At 37.0% G+C, this 24204-nt stretch overlaps 1 protein-coding gene across 1 annotated transcript; it reads left to right on the top strand.

Annotated features, from left to right (window-relative positions):
- Positions 1 to 1273: 1273 nt before the first annotated feature.
- Positions 1274 to 22106, top strand: LOC109613654 (putative phosphatidate phosphatase). Its single transcript, XM_059119398.1, has 2 exons — positions 1274 to 2331; positions 19703 to 22106. Exon 2 carries the CDS (start codon positions 19842 to 19844, stop codon positions 21264 to 21266), a length of 1425 nt encoding a protein of 474 aa, XP_058975381.1. The 5' UTR covers positions 1274 to 2331; positions 19703 to 19841; the 3' UTR covers positions 21267 to 22106.
- Positions 22107 to 24204: the final 2098 nt, after the last annotated feature.

The following is a 24204-nucleotide window of genomic DNA, read 5'->3' as shown; positions in this document are numbered from 1 at the left end:
TCGGTGTGTATTGTACCTAAAATCGTCAAAATACCGAATAAAGGGAGGTACTGACATATGGGGCCTATACGAAGACCTGGACCTGCATAGACAATTTTCTGCCATAGGCTGTAGCATCCATTACGAACTTCAAATACCAAATTTGAAACAATTCCGGTGAATAATGCCTCTAAAATCGTGAAAATACCGAATATCAGGAGGTACCGTTATATGGGGGCTATACGAAGACGTGGACCTGCACACACAATTTTCTGTCGTAGGCTGTAGTATCCCTTTCGAACTTCAAAAACCAAATTTGAAATAATTCCGGTGAATAATGTCGCTAAAATCGTGAAAATACCGAATATCAGAAGGTACCGTTATATGGGGGCTATGCGAAGACGTGGACCTGCACAAACAATTTTTTGTCTTAGGATGTAATATCCATTACGAACTTCAAATACGAAATTTGAAACAATTCCGGTAAATAATGTCGCTAAAATCATGAACATACCGAATATCAGGAGGTACCGTTATATGGGGGCTATACCAAGACGTGGACCTGCATGACTCATTTTTTGCGTTAGGATGTAATATCCATTATGAACTTCAAATACCAAAATTGAAACAATTCTGGTGAATAATGCCATTAAAATCCTCAAAATACCGAATATATGGAGGTACAGTTATATGGGGGCTATACGAAGACCTGGACCTGCGTAGACAATTTTCTGTTCTAGGCTGTAGTATCCATTACGAACTTCGAATACCAAATTTGAAACAATTCCGGTGAATAATGTCGCTTAAATCACCAAAATACCGAATATCGGAAGGTACTGATATATGAGGCCTATACGAAGACCTGGACCTGCATAGACAATTTTCTGTCCTAGGCTGTAGTATCTATTTCGAACTTTAAATACCAAATTTGAAACAATTCCGGTGAATAGTGACGCTAAAATCATAAAAATACTAAATATCGGTAGGTGCCGTTATATGGGGACTATACGAAGACGTGGATTTACATGGCCCATTTTCAATACCAAAAGTCCTGCAGACATAATATATATTTGAGGAAAATTTTATCAATCTACTCCAACTCGTTCGGAAGCTAGAGTAACTTCCACAGATGGACGGACATCGCTAGATCTTCTTAGAATTTTACGCTGATCCTGAATAAATATACTTTTTTAGGGTCTATTATGAATATTTCGAGGAGTTACAAATGAAATGACAAACCTAATATACCCTCCATAGAATGGTGGAGGGTATAAAAACAGACACTCGAAGAGTAAAACAAATAGAAACAAAATACGAGTGGTGGTTGTGGTGGTGGCGGCGGTGGTTTCTGTGGCAAAACAAAATCCCAACGACAATTGAGGGCAGTGGACGTCAACGTCCCCGCGCAGCAGAACACAAACGCTCCCGCCTTAACAGCAATTACCAATCGGAATTGTAATCATAAACCACTCAGTCATTGAAAACGTGTGGAGGAGACTTCAATGTGGCGTCGCTGTAACTCTTGTTTTCATAACTTCGTTGGAAACCCTCAAAGTCGACGGCGATCGGCAGGCCAACTTCTGTTGCAATCACTTCATGGAGAACAACGTTAGCAGAACAACATTTGATTGGTATGAACGTCAACGTTGTCAACAATGCGCGCTCAAACGCAATAGCAATAGGCAGAGCGTAGAAATAGTCAAACCTCAGCCAAGCAAACAACCAGCCCGACTGTCAGCATGTCCGCATGTCGTTGGTTTTTCGTGCGGTTACATTCATTCGTTTAAAGATCATTGCAAACGTTTCATGTTGCAAAGCCGAAAGCTGGGTGACGCGCAAAAATTGTTTTTCCCCCCATTCGCGTTACAAGCAGCCTGACTGACACCTAACAAGTAGCTCACAGCTCAAGAAATTTGTCACGCTGGCGACCAGCATCAATCGGAAATGCGTGTACCAGCTAACGAGCGCGGCTATCAAATAAATCGCTATAGCTTATTAACTCTTCTTCTTCATCATCGTCAGTGGCGCAAGTGATCCGTAATCTCAAAGCGTATAATAGGCCATCATCGCTTTTACAGTGATCGATACATTGTGGTTTTTATGGCCATTTTTAGTCGTGGTGAAGCCGAAAGTGTCGCCTGTAATCGCGCAAAGCTTTATAAAGCTGAAATATAAAAACTAAGCGACCACTTTTTGTCAAAGTGAGACTTGTAATGAGCATCATTAGGTTCGGAAATAAAAATCAAAATAACAACTCGAAATCCACGAGCGCGATTATTTTTCGAAATAAAACTCAATAACCATAACGTGTGACGTTTTAACGTCCGGACGCTCAACAACAAATAAAAAAATGTAAGAAGCCATGTTACGAAAAAAAAATAAAAATAAAAATAAAAAAACGAAAAACCCAATCAAAACAAAACATTCGATGAATGAAAGTGCAACTCAAACACGGAATTGAAACAAATTTGTGAAACACAAAACAGAAACAAATTGAAATTTATGACCGCTCTTTTTGGAAAATGAAGCATGTAATTAAGCCTATCAGGCGGCCTGCATCTCGATGGGCTTCGTGTTGCTGGCGTTTTTTTAAAAGCTTCGTAAATAAAATGCCTGGTTTTTTGATTCAAAATCAATAAAAAAAAACATAAAACAAACAGTGAATGAGTGACCAGCCCACTCAATAAACAAAATTTTGAAATTTATGGGAAAATTCAAAAAAATAAAATTCAGTAATTTTTTTTTTTTTTTTTTTTGGAAATTAAATTTACCATAAAGCTACAATTTCAAGCTTTTAAAAAAGATTTTTCCTCAAGATTAGAAAAAAGAACATAAATTTATGAAATGAAGAATTTAATTGAATTTTTGATAAAAAAAATTGTTTTGAAAAAAGAACATAAAATTTAAAATGGCTTTGAAGTGGAAAAAAAAATGGATAAAATGACAAGTGTTTTATTTTTTACGACAAAGAAAATCTCTAAAATTCCGCTGGGGACATTTTAGTTCAATTAGAAATTTTAAAGGGATTAAGACCGCCGCTCAGTTCTGAAATTATTCCTCAATATTAGAAAAAAAAACATGAAATGAACATTAATTTATGAAACCAAGATTATTTTGTTCTTAAGAAAAACAATTTAAAATTAATTAAATTTTTGATAAAAAAAGTTTTGAAAAAAGAACATAAAATTCAAAATGGCTTTGAAGTGGAAAGTGAAATGTCGATAAAATGACAAGTGTTTTATTTTTTACGACAAAGAAAATCTCTAAAATTCCGTTGGGGAAATTTCATTTCCATTAGACATTTTGAAGGGATTAAGTGCGCCGCTCAGTTCTGAAATAATATTTAAAATTAGAATTTATTAAAAAAATAATAAATGCTTACTTTTTGATTCTCAAATCAATAAAATAAATAAAACAAGCAGTGAGTGACCATTCAATACAAAAAAACTTAAATGTATGAAAAATTTTTGGAGAAAAAATCAGTGTTTTTTTTTTTTTTTTTTGGAAATAAAATTTCTATTTCAATTTCGTAAAGATTTCCTTATAAAAGATTTCTCCTCAAGATTAGAAAAAAAAATGAAATAAACATCAATTTATAAAATAAAAATTTTTTGTTCTTGAATTTTTGATAAAAAAGTGTAGAAAAAGAACATTAAATTTAAAATGGTTTTGGAGTGAATAAAATTACAAGCGTTTTTTACGAAAAAAAGTTAAATCTCTTTAAGCAATTTTCAGTCGAATTAAAAATGAGAAGGGATTAAGATAGCCAAAAAAAAAAAAAATAAATAAATAAAAATGGATAAAATGACAAGCGTTTTTTTTACGGAAAAAAATTTAAATTTCTTTAAGCAATTTTCAGTCAAATTAAAAATGTGAAGGGATTGAGATAGCCAAAAAAATTGAGATCAGCTACAAATTAAAATTTTAAATCAGAAATTATTAAAAAAATTAAAATAAAAAAATAATAAATTGAACTACAATTATTAAAAAAAATAAAGTAAAAAATAATAAATGAATAAAAAATAAATAAATAAAACAAATTAAATATTTAAAAATGAAAAACTAAAATATATATAATAAAAAAAGATAAATAAAAAAATTATAAAAAATAAATTTAAAAACCTAAAATACTTTGCAAATTTGCTGGTAACGATAGTGAAAATTAATCCTAAATTCTAAGTGGAGCACAATAAATTGTTAAACTATGAAAACAATTATTAAAATACCAAATTTAAATAATTGCCGCGATACCTTTTCGAACTCGAAAAAAACTGAGAAACATAAATATAAGAATTAACCTTTGGTGTGGCAATAAATTTAAATTTAAAAAAAAAAGAAATAAATAAAAATAAAAAAATAAATAAAATAAAAACAAATAAAAACCAGTAAGGAAAGCTCAAAAGTCGGGCGGGGCCGACTATATGATACCCTACACCACTATGAATATTTAGTAGAGCTCTCGTAAAAAGGTTTATACAGGGCATTTCAGAGCTCTATGAGATATTTGGTACAAAATCAAAATCTATCTAATTCTATAGCTATCTCCGAACCGGGTTTCTCCAAATTTTACGTATTAGCTTCTAGACTGAATTCGGTTTTATGTACGAAAATTCAGGTGATTTGGGCTGATATTGACCATTTAGTGCACATTTAACCCGAAATCGGATGAAGATATATATGGGAGCTATATCCAAATCTGAACCGATTTCGATAAAATTTAAAACAGCTGTTCCTGTGCTCCATCTAATACCTGGTACCAAATATCACGGTTGTGGAGTGAATATTACGAATGTATGGGACTAAAACACTAAATCGGATGAAACATATATATGGTTGCTATATCTATATCTGAACCGATTTTCACTAAATTTGATATACTTGCTTCTAGGCTGAATTTGGTCCGATGTACTAAAATTCAGTCCATTTGGACTTATATCGGCCACTTGGTGCACAATTAACCCGAAATCGGATGAAGATATATATGGGAGCTATATCCAAATCTGAACCGATTTCGATAAAATTACAAACAGCTATTTCTGGGCTGTTTCTTATATCTGGTACCAAATATCATTCTTGTGGAGTGCATATTACGAATGTGAGAGGCTTAAACACCAAATCGGATAAAACATATATATGGGAGCTATAGCTGTTTCTGAACCGATTTTCTCCAAATTTGTTGTATTTGCTTTAAGGCTAATCACGGTCATATGTGCCAAAATTCGGGCCATTTGGGCTGATATTGGCCATTTGGTGGTCAATTAACCCGAAATCGGATGAAGATATATATGGGAGCTATATCCAAATCTGAACCGATTTCGATAAAATTTAAAACAGCTATTTCTGTGCTCCATCTAATACCTGGTACCAAATATCACGGTTGTGGAGTGCATAGTAGGAATGTTAGGGACTTAAAGATCAAATCGGATGAAAGATATATATGGGAGCTATAGCTATATCTGAACCGATTTGAACCGAAATTTGATATACTTGCTTCTAGGCCGAACTCGGTTGGGTGTGCCAAAATTCAGGTAATTTGGACTGATAGTGGACATTTGGTGCTCATTTAACCCGAAATCGGATGAAGATATATATGGGAGCTATATCTAAATTTGATCCGATTCTCACCAATTTCAATAGGGTTCGTCCTTGGGCCAAAAAAAGATTGTTTGGAAAATTTCATCTCAATCGGATAATAAATGCGACCTGCATTTTGTTCACAAGAATACATGGACAGACGGACGGACGGACGGACGGACAGACGGACTGACATGCATAAATCGACTCAGAAAGTGATTCTATGAAGGTTCTCAAAAGTAACTATGGGTCTATCTCGTTTCCTTCTCCATGTTACAAACAAATGCACAAAGACATAATACCCTTACCACTATGTGGTGTAGGGTATAAACAGTACTTTGAATACATTTGGAAGTTTTCAAAAGGAAAAAAATGGTATCCCATAAAAATTCTCTTAAAATCTTAAATATATCGAATATACAGAGTTACCGTTATCCATACGAAGTCGATCGAAGATATATATGGGAGCTATATCTAAATTTTGGGCAAATTTTCTCCAAATATAGTGCTTCCTTAAGCCCATCAAATGATTGTTGGAAAACTTCATCTCAATCTGATAATAAATGCGATATCAAAACTAACGATTAGCTGTTTAAAACCCTGCCTAAGTAGGAATGAGCTGCCGTATATTTCGTCCGAGTGTTCAATGAGATGAACCGTAACAGAATGGCTAGCATCATTATGTAGGACCCGGGGATAAACAGACCGACCATATTAACGTTCTCAGGGCGAAAATCCAAGCAATCGCAGAGACTCTGTACTGGTTCAGGACAGGACGAACTATCATAAATATATAACGGTCAACCCAGTAAAATCAAGAAACTATTCGCATGGAGTAGCGCACAGGTTGTTGAGACAACCAAGCTTGGTTTGGGCGAACTTCTGAGGTTTTATGTGGACTTTATCTGACCGGAATGGAGTCCGTTAACTTCATCTGCCCGGTACATGGTCGTTGGGCGTCATTTGACCGATATGAAGTCCTTGGACTTTATCTGATCAATATGAAGTCCCTGGACTTCATTTCACCGATATGAAGTCCCAGGACTTCATCTGAGGGGTATGGAGTTCCTCATTCTACCCTCAGTCATATAGCTAGGCCAAAACGTGCCTCATTGAAATAACCGTTTTAGATACTAGGTTTTTTTTGTCGGTCCACTGTGGCAGTGTCGGTCCACTGTTTCTGGTATCTACCTCACAAAAAGTCAACATTTTCAAAAAAAATATTTTACTGCACAGAAAGAGAAAGGATAATCCGATTTTGCTCCAACTTTACGAATCCTAATATTTCAATCAGTGCTAGATCATTGACAACATCGGTTCACTACATTAATTACCTCCCCCGCAAAGGGTCACAATTTTGAATAATTATAACTGTAATAAATATGATGTAAGTGTGTCCGATTGTCTTTAAATTTCACACATCCCAATTATTATTAACTCAAGGTCTGGTGATAAGATGGAATATATCGGTCCACTCCTTCTGGTACCTCTCCCACAAAGGTCAAAAATTTTGAATATCCATGAAGCTCATAAAATTCCTCATAGATTCCATTCAGACTTGGCACATCTCAATATTTCTATCAACACCAGATCTGTTATAAAGATGGTAGAGATCGTACGATTCCTTCTGGTACTTCCCCCACAAAGGATCGATGTTTTGAATAACCAAAACAGTCATAAAATCCGAAATAAGTATCCGGTTCTCTTCAAATTACACACATCACAATATTTTTATTTACCAAAGGTCTGGTCTGAAAATGGTATATATCGGTCCACTCCTTGTGGTACCTCCCCCACAAAGGTCAAAATTTTGAATATCTATGAAGTTCATAAAACACGAAATTAATCTTCGATTTCATTCAGGCTTGGTACATCTCAATATTTCTATCAACACAAGATCTGTCATAAAGATGTTAGAGATCGGACCAGTTCTTCTGGTACCTCCCCCAAATAGTGTTCAAGATGTTGAAAAACCAAGCTCTCAAAAAATCGAAATAAGCAACCAACTCTCTTCAAATTTCACACACATACAAACATTTATGCGAACACATGATCTGTTGTGCAGATGATATATTTCTGTGAACCCCTTCTGTCACCTCACTCACAAAGGGTCACAATTTTCCATACTTTTATCTGTCATAACTAGCGAAACAAGTCAGCGATTCTTTACAACTTGCTATGTCTAAATATATCTCTCTTTGCCAGAAACCTGATATGAATATGGAATTTATTATTCTCCATAAATTGGACATAAATGTTCGATTTTCTTGTAATTTTGCCCATACCAATGTTTTTATCCGTATTAGACGAAGTATGAAAATGGGCGACGTGAGGTACCCTCACACATATTTAAAAAATTTCCAAAAATTATCACATATCCTAGATAAAGTGAAGGGAGTAGTCGATATAGTCCAAACCTGGCACGTCGCAATATTTATATCATATGTATTAGGGTCCGATACGAAATGGACTTTATTTTCTTATTCCTTCGGAACCAACACCATAGAGGGTCAAAATTTGAAAAATCATAAGTGAGGTCAAAATATATTTAAATAATTGAACATTGCCTTTTTAACTTTTTTTAATTTCTATGGTTTATGATTTTAAAAATAATATTCAAACGTTATACAGACCTCCACATTTTTTGGTAAACCCATACAATTCTCTCGCTGGAAACTTAGTTAAAATACAATTGTATACCTGTATGGTGATATAACTTAACCATTCCTTGTCCACAACAATTTCGTAATTATTTCAATTTGTAGTTGAAAATTGCATTCGACATAAATTGCTCCCCCCCAAAGACAATTTAAATTGTGGGTGATTAATCAAAGTTGGATTGTGCAACAAAGCCTCGCTTAACAATATTCTATAATTTACCACAAAGGCCTTAGGTGACATGGCATTAACTTTTTTTTTGGCAATTTATGTATTTAAACACACCCCCCCCCATCCTTTTTTTTATCAAGGACAATTCATTGTGTTCGATTTTTTTTTGACTATTTTTACAATAATCGCTCACTTATATAAATCACAACAAAGTTGCATTCAAGTCAAAAAATACATATGTTAGTCATTCATCATTCAATGACTATGACTCGAATGCAAGAACAGTTGCTTTGTTGTTCGAAAATGTTGCAATATTCTTGGTAAAAATGATAACAACAATAAAAATATATATATAAATGTTTTACAAAAGTGCTTTGCTACCACCAATAATGGAAATCGTAATCAGGCCACATTAAAAGAGATTTGGAAACAATCGAAGTCATTGAATATTGAACAGAAAAGCAACTTCATTTTAACGAACACAAACGGCGGTGATTGATGGCGGGAGTTTTGAAATTAAAGAGCAATCTTTATGAAGAAATAAGGTTAAGCCAACCGAAGTTACAAATCAATGCTGGTCATATATGGTACTCAGATAAGGACTTGAAATCCAGTGCGCCGTAAATAGCTTCCAGACCAGAAATACAAAAAGAAAACTTAATATTTTTTTGCATTAAAAATTACAGAGGCTATTACCTTGTCAGTACCTGGCGCATTGCTGACTTCTTAGTTTGAATACTTAACCACTTATATTAATATCACCTCAATTATAGATATATTCACGTCACTGATAACTATTACCCTTCGAACAAAATCTTATATTCCGATATTAAATTATGAAATAAAGTGGAATAACAATTATTTTAAAATTGCTAACTTTAATAAGTATTAGGATGGAGAGGTCAGAAATCTTATAAACGCCAAAGTCCAGAGTTAGTATGCAAGTCAGATAGAGACCCAATTCTTCGAACAGTCAAGAGGAAGGCCTCAGCTTTCATATGGTTTCTAAGAAAAAGCCACAGACCTCTTGTAGGCTTAATGGCGAACAGCCCGCATATGGGCCAGAGGGAGCCAAAGACGTTGCATTAGGGAATTCATATGAGCAAAGGGGTTTCATTATATGGCAGCGGCTTCTGTAAAGCCAGGTGAAGTCCAGGGTATTAATACAGCTCTGATGAGGTCCACAGACTTCATGCAGATCGGGTTAATTTTTTTAAACGCATGCAGGTCAGGGTCTTGAAACAGGACCTTCATATTGGCCAGATAGAGTCCACGGGCTTCATATGGGCCAGATGAAGTTCAGGGACTTCATATAGACCACATTAAGTCCAGAGACTTCATATAGGTCAGAAGAAGTCCAGGGACTTCATATAGGCTACATAAAGTCCAGAGACTTCATATAGGCCAGATGAAGTCCAGGGACTTCATATAGACCACATTAAGTCCAGAGACTTCATATAGGCCAAATAAAGTCCAGGGACTTCATACCTGTCAGATAAAGTCCAGGAATTTCATACCGGTCAGATAAATTCCAGGGACTTCATACCGGTCAGGGGACTTCATATAGGCCAGATGAAGTCCAGGGACTTCATATAGGCCAGATGAAGTCCAGGGACTTCATATAGGCCAGATGAAGTCCAGGGACTTCATATAGGCCAGATGAAGTCCAGGGACTTCATATAGGCCAGATGAAGTCCAGGGACTTCATATAGGAAAGATGAAGTTGAGGCACTTCATATAGACCACATGAAGTCAAGGGACTTCATATAGGACAGATAAAGTTCAGGGACTTCATATAGGCCAGATGAAGTCCAGGGACTTCATATAGGCCAGATGAAGTCCAGGGACTTCATATAGGCCAGATGAAGTCCAGGGACTTCATATAGGCCAGATGAAGTCCAAGGACTTCATATAGGCCACAGGAATCCAGGGACTTCGTAGGGGGCAGATGAAGTCCAGCGACTTCATAGTAGGCAGATGAAGTCCCTGGACTTCATATAGACCAGATGAAGTCCTTGGACTTCATATAGACCAGATGAAGTCCCTGGACTTCATATAGACCAAAAGAAGTCCCTGGACTTCATATAGGACACATGAAGCCCATTGACTTCATATAGACCAGATGAAGTCCAGGGACTTCATATAGGCCAGATGAAGTAAAGGGACTTCAAAACTATCAGGTGAAGTCCAGAGACTTTATACCGGTCAGGTAAAGTCCATGACGTCATACCAGTCAGATGAAGTCCAGCGAACCGATAGAGTTCAGGGACTACAAACCGGTGACATGAAGATCAGGGACGTCAAATATGTCAGTTGAAGTCCAGAGACTTCATACCGGTATATTGTAGTCCAGACACTTTGTACCCTTTATTGGATTCCAGGGACTTCATACCGGTCTGATGGAGTCCAGGGACTTCATACTGGTCTGATAGAGTCCAGAGACTTTATATAGGCCAGATAAGGGTTAAAGCATTCATATAAGTCCCTTGAGGTCTCATATGAAGACCTAAGCTTTCATCTGGCCTATACTTAAGCTCAGGTCTTCATCTGGCATATATTAAGGCTCATGCATTCATTGGGCCGCATAAAGGCTCATGCATTCACAGGGGTATATATGCCCAGATATAGGACAATGAGGGCTTATGCCTTTATTTTCTCTGCATTTGGCCAACATGACACTTCGGCATTCATCTGAAATATCAGGTCAACATCTGGCCAATATGACAGTCCAGGTGTTCATCTGGCCCATATGACATTCCAGACCTCTACCTGGGGTATATTGGGTCTCAGGCCTCCATCTGGTATATATATGGTCTCATGACTTAATTTTTCCTATTTAAGATATCAGGGGTTCATCTTGCCTGTCTTGCATATCAGGCCTTCATTTGTCCTATATGAGGTGACAGCTCTTAATCTCGCCTATATGGGATGTCAGTCCTTCATCTGGTCTCTATTATATGCCGTTCTTATATTTGAGGTATATAAGGTCTTAGGCCTTCATTTGATATTTCAGACCTCTATCTGGGGTATATTGGGTTTCAAGCCTCCATCTGTCCTATATAATGCCTCATGACTTAATTTAGCCTACTTGAGGTGTAAGGTCTTAATCTTGCCTTTCTTATCTATCAGGCCTTCATCTGCCCCATATGAGGTATCAGGTCTTAATCTAGCCTACATGGGATGCCAGTCCTTCATCTGACTCTATTATATCCCGGGCTTCTATTTGAGGTATATAAGGTCTTAGGCCACCATCTGGCTTATATTTAGTCTTACGCATTCAATTTGGGCTATTTGAGGTCTCAGGACATAATTATGCATATATTAGGTTTCAGGCCTTCATCTGGCCTAAATAAAGCCTCAGGCCTTCTCTTCATGGCTTATTGGAGGTCTCAGTACATAATTTTGCACATATGAGGTTTCATGCCTTCATCTGGCCTAAATAAAGGCTCGGACCTTCATCTGACCTATATGAATACTCAAGCTCTCATCTTGTTTATATGAGGTCTCAGGTCATTAATCTTGCTTATGTGAAGTGTTAGGGCCTCATCTGGCTCATATGAGGTCTCAGGCCGACATCTTGCCCATATGAGTTATCCGGGCTTTTCTTTTGGCCTATATGAGGAATCAGGCCTTCATCTAGCCTATGTGCGATCTCATGTCTTAATCTTGCCTATACTTTTACCAAATGTTTATCTTCATTTGCCCGACGGAAGAGTCTGCCATAGCCATTTAATTTTAAATTTACCTAGCCTCCATAATTGTTACTCCACTAAACCATTGCTGTGTTGCTTTTAAGTTATAAATTTTGTAAAATTAAACTGCCGGCAAACCACTTGAATGCAAAGAAAACCTAGGCACTTGCACACACACACACAAAGCACTGACATATTTACATTTACAAGTGATCAATCAGATATTTTATGACTTTGTTGCAATGCCTCGAAGTCAAAACAAAAATAATTTCAAAATTAAAATGCACTTTTCATTTTCAAAGCCATAAATTAATGTTAAGACAACAAATTAATTTACGATTTTATAAGAGACATATTTTGCAAAATTTAAATAAATAAAAAAAGCGAAACGAAAAAAGAAATTAGAGGCGAATAAGAAGTCAAAACAAAAAAAGACAAAAAAAAAACACCCTCCAAAAAATAATAATAATAATAATGTCAAAGAAGCTCCACAGTTAGAGAACGTGACAAAACAAAAATTTTGAGATAACAAAATTAAAAAAAAAAAAAAAATTAATTCAAAATTTCTTGACAATATTTCCATTATCATTAAGAACTGGACGTTGGGTATGAATGAACAAACGGCGGAAGAAAGTAAACAAAAAAAAAAAAAAAAAAAAAAAAAAATTCAACCTGCAATTGATAAGATTGCGTTAATAAAGCCAAACACAAAGTGAACGAGCATTTGCCAATTAAACAAAGCTAAAATCCAAATTAAATAAACAACCCACAAAAGAAAAATAAATTAATAACCACAATTAATAACCATTAAAAAAAAATTATTATCAACTGCCTACTTTGCTAATTTAATAATTCATACAAAATGGTCGGTCGGTTTTCATTAAGCGGGACAAAAAATTATAATTTGCTTGTGGAGCTCATGTGAGAAAATCGAAGACAAAAAACTAACGCTGTAAAAAACAACTCAAATGAAAAACTTCTTCAGTGACAAAAAACAAAACAAAAAAATCAGGTCAAAAAGAGCGGTTCATTCAATCTGTAGCACAGAAAAATTATAAAAAAAAAAACAAAATGAAAAAAAAAAAAATTGTGGAATTGCAGAAAATTGTTAATTTTTCAAGTGTTTGTTCTCATAAAATTGAATACGAGAAACGATGCACACGAGAACGATGCATATGCAAACAATACACAGTGGCAGATAAAATTGTTCGAAGAGAGACTCGACAACATAAAAAGAGACAAATAATCAAAAAAAAAAAAAATAAATAAATAAATAAAAAAAATAAAAATTAATACAAATTCCTTTGATTCTAGATATATACAGTGGCAAACAAAAGTGTACACAGTGGTTAAAAAAAAGGAAAAAAATGAAAACCTCCAAAAGATTTCTATGTTTTCATCTGGCCCATATGTAAGTTGAGATCTTCAGCGGGAGTCTAAGCTTATACCTAGCCTTTATGGAGACTAGTGCCTTCCTGTGTTCTCGATGAAACCCGAGACCCTTAAATACCGCATAGGAAGATCTCAGGAATTAATTTAGCATAGATAAAGTCTTTAGCATAAATAAATTTAGCATAGTCAGTGTGATTCCATAAGGACTTTATGAAGACTAAGGGCTTCGCAAGACTCATGCGAAGGCTTAGACCTTCAACAGTATCATATGAAGCCTCAGATCTTTATCAGGTCCATGTATTTATCTATCACATGTAAAGACCTGAGCCTTTACAGGAGATGGTCTGAGTCTGTGAAGATTCAGGCCTTTATCTGTCACATGTGAATGCCTCGGACTTTATCTGGAACATGTGAAGGCTCAAACCTTTATCTGACCCATGAATAGGCTCAAACCTTCAGCTGACTAATGTGAAGACTCATGCCTTTACCTAGCCCATGAGATGATTCAGATCTTCAGGCGGTCCATTGCCATTATCAGGTTCATCTGAAGACTCAGGTCTTCATTTGGTCCATGTGAAGGCTAAGCTTTAATCTGCCACAAGTGAAGCTTCAGGCCTTCCCTGACCCGTGTGAAGACCCATGTCTTCATGTAGCCCATGAGAAGAAACAACTTTTATTTGGTTCATGTGAAGGCTCGTGCCTTTATCTAGTCCTTGAGAAGATTCAGACCTTCCGATGTGAAGGCTCATGTTTTTATCCAGACCATGTAAAGGCTAAGGCTTTCATCTGGCCCATGAGAAGGTTCAGGCCTTCAAATGACCTTATGAGAATTCTCAGGCCTTCAACTGGCCCAGGAGAAGCCTCAGGCCTTTAATTGGCTTATGAGAAGGCTCAGGTATTTATCTGGCACAGGTGAAGGCTCAGACCTTTATCTGACCCATGCATAGGCTCAAACCTTCAGCTGACTAATGTGAAGACTCATGTCTTTATGTAACCAATGAGAAGATTCAAACCTTTATCTGGTCCATGTGAAGACTCATGCCTTTATCTAGTCCATGAGAAGATTCAGACCTCCATCTGGCCGAGGCTCAAGTTTTTATCCAAACCATGTGAAGGCTAAGGCTTTCATCTGGCCCATGAGAAGTTTCAGGCCTTCAGCTGGCCTCTGAGATGGATGAGGTCTTTGATTGGCTTCTAAGAAGGTTCAGGCCCATGAGAAAGCTCAGGCCTTAAACAGGCCAATGTGAAGACTCAGGTCTTCATCTGGCCCATTAGAAGTCTTAGGCCTTCAGCTGGCCTCTGAGAAGGCTCAGGCCTTCATCTGGGTCCATGAGAAGGATCAGGAATTCACCTGGTCTATGTGAAGACCCAGGCTCATGTAAAGGTTAAGCCTTAAATTGACTTATTTGATGAACATAGGCTCAGGTTTTAATGGGGCATATGTGAAGGCTTAAGTTTTCATGTGGCTTATGTGGCGTCAGGTCTGTATGAAAGCTCACGTCTTCATATTGTTCACGTGAAGTCCTCACGCTACATTTAGCTTATATGAAGAATTCTAGGCCTTCGTCCATTTTGTTTGAAGGTCTCGAATTAAATTTAGCCTGTATGAATTTCTTAGGCTTCATCTAGCCTCTATGAAGGCCTCAGACTTCATCTAGCCTGTTTGAAGGGGCTTAAGGCTTCATCTAGCCTGTATGAAGTTCTAAGGCCTCACGTAGCCTGTTTGAAGACCTTAGGCTTCATCTAGCCCGTAAGAGGGCGTTTGCATTCATCTAAACTGTTTGAAGGCCTTAGGCTTCATCTAACCTGTATAAAGGCCTCGGGCTTCATCTAGACTTCACCTAGCCTCTGTGAAGGCCTTAGGCTTCATATAACCTGTAAGAAGACTTAGACTTCATATAGCCTGTATGAAGGCCTTAGACTTCATATAGCCTGCATGAAAGCCTTAGGCTACATCTAGCCTGTATGAGGACCTCAGGCTTCATCTAGCCTCTATGAAGGCCTTAGCCTCTATGAAGGCCTTTACTCGCCTGTATGAAGACCTCAGGCTTCATCTAACCTATACAAAGGCCTCAGGCTTCATTTACCCCATATGAAGGTCTTAGGCTTCATCTAGCCTGTATGAAGACCTCATCTAGCCTCTATGAAGACCTTAGGCTTTATCTAGTCTGTATGAAGTCCTCAGCTTCACCAAACCTGTGGGAATGCATCAGACTTTATCCAGCCTGAATGAAGGACTCAGGGCTTGAATGGGAAAAATCGTAGGATATTTCTCCTAAGATATCCTCTGAGCTGCTGTAGATGTTTTCTTTATAGGAAAAATATATTCTCAGCGGAGCTATAAGAAAAATTCTCAGCAGAGCTGAAGATGTTTTTTTCTCTAGGAAAAAAATCCATTCTTAGCTGACCTGAGGATGCTTTTCCTCTAGTTAAAAATCCATTCTCAGCTGACCTGAGGATGTGTTTTTTATGTTTTTGGGAAAATTCCTCATCTTTAGCCCCTGCCGAGGATATTTTTTTTATTATTTACCTCTGTCCAGAATTTTTTTTCTTAGGATTGTTTTTAGATTTGTTACCTATTTTCAGAATTTTCCCTAATATCTTTGTACAAAGTTCAGTAATAAAGAACTTCTTTTGAATTTTGTTTGTATCTCGACACTCCCCATTTCGAAATCGTGCAAAAAAATCTAAATCAAAGGTTAGGGAGCTGTGAATCATCGATTAATTGAATATTTGTTTACAGGTGTTGCGATTAATTGATTTGAATGAAATTGCTTTAGTTTAATTAGACCCACTCAACAGTTTGCAGTAACTGATGAAATTATTCGCCAGTTAGTCACTCGATGCGATTAAAATGCCATTGTATGACGATTATAGCCCAAAAGTATGAATGGAACTACCTGTTATTGCAATACTCCAGATATTTTTGTTTTATTTTTTTATAAATTTTTTTATTGAACCTAAAAATATTAAGGTAAATAACCGAAAAAAATCAAACGCAATTGCTGTAGCTCTACCCTGTTTCGTTTGAGGCAAAAATAATATGAATTCTTATCTTATCGTTTGGTGACGACTTTGAAACGCTAACTTCCAATCAGATATCAAAAGAATTTCTTTAAATTATTCAAAAGAAAAAGTCTTAGCAAATAGTATTCGTAGCGTAAACGTTGTTATTGCATTAACGTTTTTTGGTTCTTTTGTGTTTTCATAGAAAATATTTTAATAATATTTTTTGATCGGGTATCGCCAAAAAAAAAAAACAGTTATCAACGGAAATATATGTGATTTATGGCTTTAATTTGCCCGCCAATTGACGAAAAAAATTCTTTGAATGAAAATATGGCTTATAGATGTGAGAAGGCTGGCATAGGTTCGCCAGTTGCAAACAACGGTTAGGAGACATACGTATTGTTTAGTTCACTTATAATATCGCGGGAAAAGGGCCACTCTTAAATCTCCCGGTAAGTTTAATGAAATTGCCAGTGATAATATCCAGGAAATTAACCCCTTAAAAAATGTGGTCCAAAAAAGTTAGCCCAAAGTGCGTTTAGGGTTTTATTCACCACATAGTCTGCCTCCGCCATTTTCGATCGACCTACTGGTTGGGCGCCACCTATATGAAAATTTAGATATGAGGTTTTTTCTTATCTTAGACTTCGATATAGATGATAAAACTGGCCGTACTTGCGATTTCAAAATTCAAGGTTATTGCGGAAATATACAGAAAGTATTTTTTAGGGGCTTTCGACCGCCAATCTCTTAAAAAAATTCGCTTTAATACATTTCGAGTCGTCTCAGCCATGTGCGCATATTTTTTTGGCCTAAGGGTGCGTATGGGTCATCTCGGCCTACATTTTCGAGTACCCAAAAAAAAAAAAAAAAATAAAATAAAAAAATCCGTAAGGAAAGGTCAAAAGTCGGGCGGGGCCGGATATATCATACCCTACACCACTATGCGTATTCAGTAGAGCTCCTGTAACAAAAAATGTTTATATGGGGAATTTATGTGAAGTAGATCATACCAACTATGAATCTTAATCAAATGCTTATCATGGCTTTAGATTAGTCATAATTTGGGAATCGATTTTCAATAAATTTGATGGAGGCTATGACATTACTATTTAGCGCATGATATGACTTCGATAAAAATTAAAAACGAAGTAAAAAAGATCTAAGTTCAGCCGGGGCGAACTTTGAATACCCTCCAACATTTGGAACAAATTTGGCAATTTTCAAAAAAATAAAAATTCCGTTTAAATCTTAAAAATACCGAATGTAACCGTTATATTAGCGTCTATACGACGACGTGGACCTGCATAGGCAACTTTTGTCATAAGCCATTACAATATTCAAATGCGAAATTTGAAAAAAGAAAATCCGGGGAATAATGTAGCTAATATCATTAAAATACCGAATATGGGGAGGTACCGTTATATCGGGGCTATACGAAGACCTGGACCTGTATAGACAACTTTCTGTAATGGGCTGTAGAATCCATTACGAACCTCAAACACGGAATTTGAAAAAAAAAAAACAGGTGAATAATGTTGCTAAAATCATCAAAATACCGAATATTGGGAGGTGCCGCTATATGGGGACCATACGAAGACGTGGACCTGCACAGACAATTCTCTGTCTCAGGCTGCAGTGTCTATTACGAACTTCAAATACTGAATTTGAAACAATTCGGGTAAATAATGTCGCTAAAATCATCAAAATACCGAATTTCGGGAGGTACCGTTATATGAGGGCTATACGAAGACGTGGACCTGCACAGACAATTTTCTGTCATAGGCTATAGTATTCACTACGAACTTCAAATACCAAAGTTGGAACAATTCCGGTGAATAGTGTCGCTGAAATCATAAAATACCGAAAATCGGGAGATACCTTTATATGGGGGCTATACGAAGGTGTGGACCTGTACAGACTATTTTGCGTCTCAGGCTGTAGTATTTATTACGAACTTCAAATACCAAATTTGAAACAATTCCGGTGAATAATGTCGCTAATGTCGGCTGTACGAAGACGTGGATCTGCACGGAAAGTTTTCTGTCATAGGATGTAGTATCCTTTGCGAAATTCAAATACTGAATTTTAAACAATTCCGCTGAATAATACCGCTACATTCATCAAAATACCGAATATAGGGAGGTACCGTTATATGGTGGCTATACGAAAACGTGGATCTGCACTGACAATTTTCTGTCTTAGGCTGCAGTATCCATTACGAACTTTAAATACCAAATTTGAAACAATTCCGGAAATTCATGGAAATACCGAATATCGGGTGGTATCGTTATATGGGAGCTATACGAAGACGTGGATCTGCACGGAAAATTTTCTGTCATAGGATGTAATATCCTTTGCGAACTTCAAATACCAAATTTAAAACAATTCCGGTGAATAGTGTCGCTAAAATCATCAAAGTACCGAAAATCGGGAGGTGCCGTTGTGTGGGGGCTATACGAAAACGTGGACCTGCACAGCAAATTTTCTGTCATAGGCTGTAGAATCCATTACGAACTTCAAATACCAAATTTGAAACAATTTCGGTGAATAGTGTAGCTAAAATCATAAAATACCGAATCTCGGGAGGTACCGTTATATGGGGGCTATACGAAGGCGTGGACCTGCACGGACAATTTTCTCTCGTAGGCTGTAGCATCTATGTCGAACTTCAAATATCAAATTTGATACAATTCTAATGAATAATGTCGCCTTATTCATCAAAATACCGAATATCGGGAGGTGCCGTTATATGGGGGTTATACCAAAACATGGACCTGCACGGCCCATTTTCAATACCAAACGTCCTGCAGTGGTACATAATACACATTTGAGTTAAATTTTATCAATCTACTTAATTTCGTTTGGAAGCTAGCATGATCTCCACAGATGGACAGACGGATTATCATCGCTAAATCGACATAGGATATTATGCGGATAAAGAATATATATATACTTTGTGGGGTCTAAAATGTATATTTCGAGGTGTTACAAACGGAATGGCAAACTTGATATACCCTCCATGCTATGGTGGAGGATACAAAAATACTAGTAAGGAATTTTCTACTGAAGATTAAGAAGATTCCGACGTTTTATGTTAATGTCGAAAATTTTAAAATTTTCCACTATGCTTCCATCTCTCACGTTTGCTTGCCACTGTATATGTCCAGGTCTTAAAGGTTAAAAAACGTACATCTTTCATCATCAATATCTATTTCTGTTTACAGCTTTGTTAAGCGGCAGAATGCATCTGCCTAAGGAGACCAAAACGCATTGAGGAAAGAACTATTTAAAAAAAGGAGAAAGAAAGAAATAAAAATCTAAAACAAATTTTTGCGATTTTCCATGGAAAACAAATAAAGGTGAATGACAGTCAAGTGTCCAGCCGAAGCAACTACAAAGCATACTCAAGAAAATTCTGCAAAAAATCACAAACAATTGGCAGCAACAAAAAACAACAACAACAACACGAACAAGAATTCAAATATTTACAAAGTATTTGAAAGTATTGTGTGTGTGTGGCCCGACCAGAGAGCCACTACGCGTGTGTGTGTGTGCAACCAATCTCCAATCCAAAGCATACCCATTGTAACCCGAGTGAATGTATTCCATTTTGGCCCACAACACAGATCTACAACGAAGGCTATCTATCCATCTAACTTGGCCATAACTATGCTGACATATCAGCGCGGTTTCTTTTGTGGTGACCTCAGCATTAGGTATCCCTACCATGAGTGCACCATTACCGTGCCCATGCTGCTCGTGTGCATGCTACTGTTGCCCATGCTGTTCCTTGGCGTGGTGGAGATCATGCGCCTCTGTCATAACTTCCGTTTAAGGCAATATCTGCGAAACACCAGCCTGAGTTTGGGTTGTTTTAGCTTTGGTTTTATTGCCACCTACCTGAGCACAGAGTTGGCCAAAAATGTGGTGCGTCGTTTGCGGCCCCACTTCTATATGGCCTGCCGGCCCCAGCTGAACGATGGCTCCACGTGTGACGATCCCAAGAATCGCAATCTATTTGTCGAACAATACTATTGTTCGAATCGCAATTTATCCGCTCGTCAATTGCGCGAACTGTATGTGTCATTCCCCAGTGCCCATTCGTCGCTGTCCTTCTATGCCATGCTGTTTTTGGCCTTTTATCTGCACGCCATCTGGCGGGGTGGTCGTGGTGTGAATCGTGTCTTGCGTCATTTGTTGCAGTTTCTGTTTCTATCGCTGGCCTGGTTTATATCGTTGAGTCGTGTGGCCGACTACTGGCACCACTGGTCGGATGTGATGGCCGGTGCGGTAATGGGTATTATCTATGCCACACTTACGGCCATCTATGTGGGTAGATTTCTCAGCTACTATACCTCCTCGTCGGCATCCTCGGCCATAAGTCCTCATCACCATCATCAGCAGCAACAGCAGCAGCATCACATCAACAAACAGTCATGTTTGCATCAAACATCGAACAAGCTGAAAGCCTCGCTGAAACACCACCAACATGTTGGCTCGAGTACGGTGAGCTTTCAACCGTCGCAGCAGCAGCAGCAGCAGCATTCGCTGAGTCATGAACCAACACCACCACCACAACAACAGCAGCTTAAACAACAACTTTACAGCGATCAAATTTCAGCAGCCTCAACACTGCCAGGTCTCTCGACCACATCCACCGCCGCTGCCCTGGATGCAGTCGCATCATTAGCCACCACTGTGACCGAAGAAGAACTGGTGACGTTAACATCAGCCAGAGAGCATTTAATAGCATCGAATGAATCCATCTGGAAATCGGGTACATCATAACAACATCAGCACTAGGTACCAGCATGGTGAAGTGATCGGTATAAGTCATACAGCTAGCTACACAGGGCTACAGGAGGAAATCTCGGGGACCAGGCGGCTCCGAGGGGTTACTATTTTCAATAGAGGGCTTTTAAAAGGCTTTTACAAATTACCCTTTAGAGTCTTCCATCTGTGTACACAGAATAAAAGGTGAAAAGCTTTTATTTTCAATACCTGGCATATAAAGGACTCGTTTCCTTTAAAAATACCTAAAGAGGGGATCTCAGGAACCAGGCGGCCTTCTACTCTAAATAAAGAGCTTTTAAAATGCTTTTACAAATTAACGTCGTTGGGGGGCTTCTATTTTCAAGAGATCGCTTTTAAAAAGCTCATATCTAATAAATTAACTTTTAATGGGTTTCTATTTTAAATAAAATGTTTTGAAAGAACTTTTTTTTTTTTAAAAGAGGCCCCTTAAGAGGCTTATATTTGCAATAGAGGGCTTTTAAAAGCTTTTAGAAATTACCTTTAAGAGATCTCCATTTGTTTACACAGAATACAATCGGGCCCTTTTTGAAAAACTTTTGTTTTCAATGGCAAGGACACCAAAAAGACCTGAAGAGCTTTTTACTAAAAGTGGTTCTCATTCAGGAACCAGGCGTCTTTGAAGGGCATATATTTTCAATAGAATGCTTTTATAAAGCTTATGTTTAACAAAAAGACCTTTTGACGAGCTTTTATTTAAAATGTAGTTTTTAAAAGAGCTTTTTTGAGAGAACTTTTGAGTGACTTATATTTTTAATTGAGGGCTTTAAGAAGATAAAATATTCGGGACTCTTTTGAAAAGCTTTTATTTTCAATAGCACCACTCCAAAGAACCTGAAGAGCTTTTAACTAAAAGTAGGTCTCTCTTTAAAAAACTCCCATTTTTAAAAATTGATAGAACCTGAATGGTTTTTTTTAATAGAAGAATTTTTTAAGAGATGCTAATGTTATTTGCGATGAGCTAAGGCTCCTTTATAATAGAAGCCCTCATAATGGCTTTTATTTAAAAAAATCAGGTCTGTATGAAGGCCTTTATTTTTATATAATCTCTGGGAGGGTACTTAGTAAAAAAACTAAGGAGTGTTTTCCGAGAGGAACCCTAATAGGAAACTCCTTTTAATAGAAGGGCGTCTGTTTTCAATACGGCCTTCTATTTTAAGGGCTCCTTTTTCAATGGAAAGCCTCTGAGGGGCTTCTTTTATCAATGAAATTCCTTGAAGTGATCCTATTTCAATAGAAGTTTCTTTAACTATTTCCTTTTCCTTGAGGCACCTTTGAAAGGACCTCTATCGTATCACAACTCATTTTTTGATTAGAATGCTTTGGCCGGATGGAAGAATACCAGAGGTGGAACCCCTCTGAATGAATTCTGTTTTCAATTGCGAAAGGACGGGTGGAAGAATGCCAGAGCTGAAGACCTCTGAACGACATCTGCTTTCAATTGCAGGACTTAAAAAAGTCCTTAAAAGGCCTACGATTAAAAATAGAAGTCCTCCAAAAGTGATTGCATTTTTAATAGAAGAACCTCGAACGTCTTTACTTTTTGATTAGAATGCTTTGGCCGCGTGAAATACCAGAGGTGGAAGACTTCTGAACCATTTCCTTAAAGAGCCCTTAAAAGGCCTACGTATAAAAGTAGAGGTCCTGCAGAAGTTCATGCATTTTTAATAGAAGACTCTTTAAGGTCCTCATTTTTTGATTAGAATGCTATGGCGGATGGAAGAATGCCAGAGTTGAAGACCTCTGAACGACATCTGTTTTCAATTTTGTTTTCAATTGCAGGCCTTAAAAGAGTCCTTAAAAGGCCTACGATAAAAAATAGAGGTCCACCAAAAGTGATTGCATTTTTAATAGAAGACTTATGAAGGTCTTCATTTTTTTCACTAGAATGCTTTGACCGGGTGAAAAAATGCCAGAGGTCCATTCTTTGAATTGGAAGTCGTTTTAAAGTCTTATATTTGAAGTGGGGCACTTTTAAAGGGTTTCTGTTGCATTGGATCCATTGGCGGATAGGAAGACCCTTCAAATCCCTTATTTTAGATTTGGAAACCCATTAGAAGCCTTCCATATTTCTTAAAATTTCTTCTGAAAGAGAAAAAAACCTTTAAATGCCCTTTATATTAACAGAGGACTTATATCGATATAAGGCTATTTAAAGCCCTGTCATTGAAATGAAGGCCCCATCGAAGCCATCCTTTGAATTGGAAGTCTTTTTAAAGCCTTCTATTTGAATTGGGACCCTTTTAAAGGGTTTCTGTTGTATTGGACCCATTGTCGGATAGGAAGACCCTTTAAATCCCTTTTTTAGATATGGAAACCCTTTAGAAGTCTTTCATATTTCTTAACATTTCTTCTGAAAGAGAAAAACACCTTTAAATGTCCTTTATATTAACAGAGGGCTTATATCGATATGAGGCACTTTAAAGACCTCATGAAGACCCCATCGAGTCCGTCTATTGAATTGAAAGTCTTTTTAAAGCCTTTTATTTGAAGTGGGACACTTTTAAAGGGTTTCTGTTGCATTGGATCCTTTGTCGGATAAAAAGATTTCCTTTTTAAAAACCTTTAGAAGCCTTCCATATTTCTTAAAGATAAAACAACTCTAATTCAAAGTCAGACCATTTAAGGACTTCCAATTTCAAGAAACCCCTTTAAATGTCCTTCATATTAATAGGAGGCTTATATCGATTTGAGGCACTTTAAAGACTTGCTATTAAAATGAAGGCCCCATCGAGTCCATCCTTTGAATTGGAAGTCTTTTTAAAGCCTTCTATTTGAAGTGGGAAACTTTTAAAGGGTTTCTGTTGTATTGGACCCTTTTACGGCTACGAAGACCCTTTAAATCCCATATTTTAGATATGGAACATTAGAAGCCTTCAATATTTCTTAAAATTTCTTCTGAAAAATAAATAGG

Source organism: Musca domestica, unplaced genomic scaffold (genome assembly GCF_030504385.1).
Source record: "Musca domestica strain aabys unplaced genomic scaffold, Musca_domestica.polishedcontigs.V.1.1 144, whole genome shotgun sequence".
Taxonomy (NCBI): domain Eukaryota; kingdom Metazoa; phylum Arthropoda; class Insecta; order Diptera; family Muscidae; genus Musca; species Musca domestica.
This window is presented reverse-complemented; position numbering and strand designations above follow the sequence as displayed.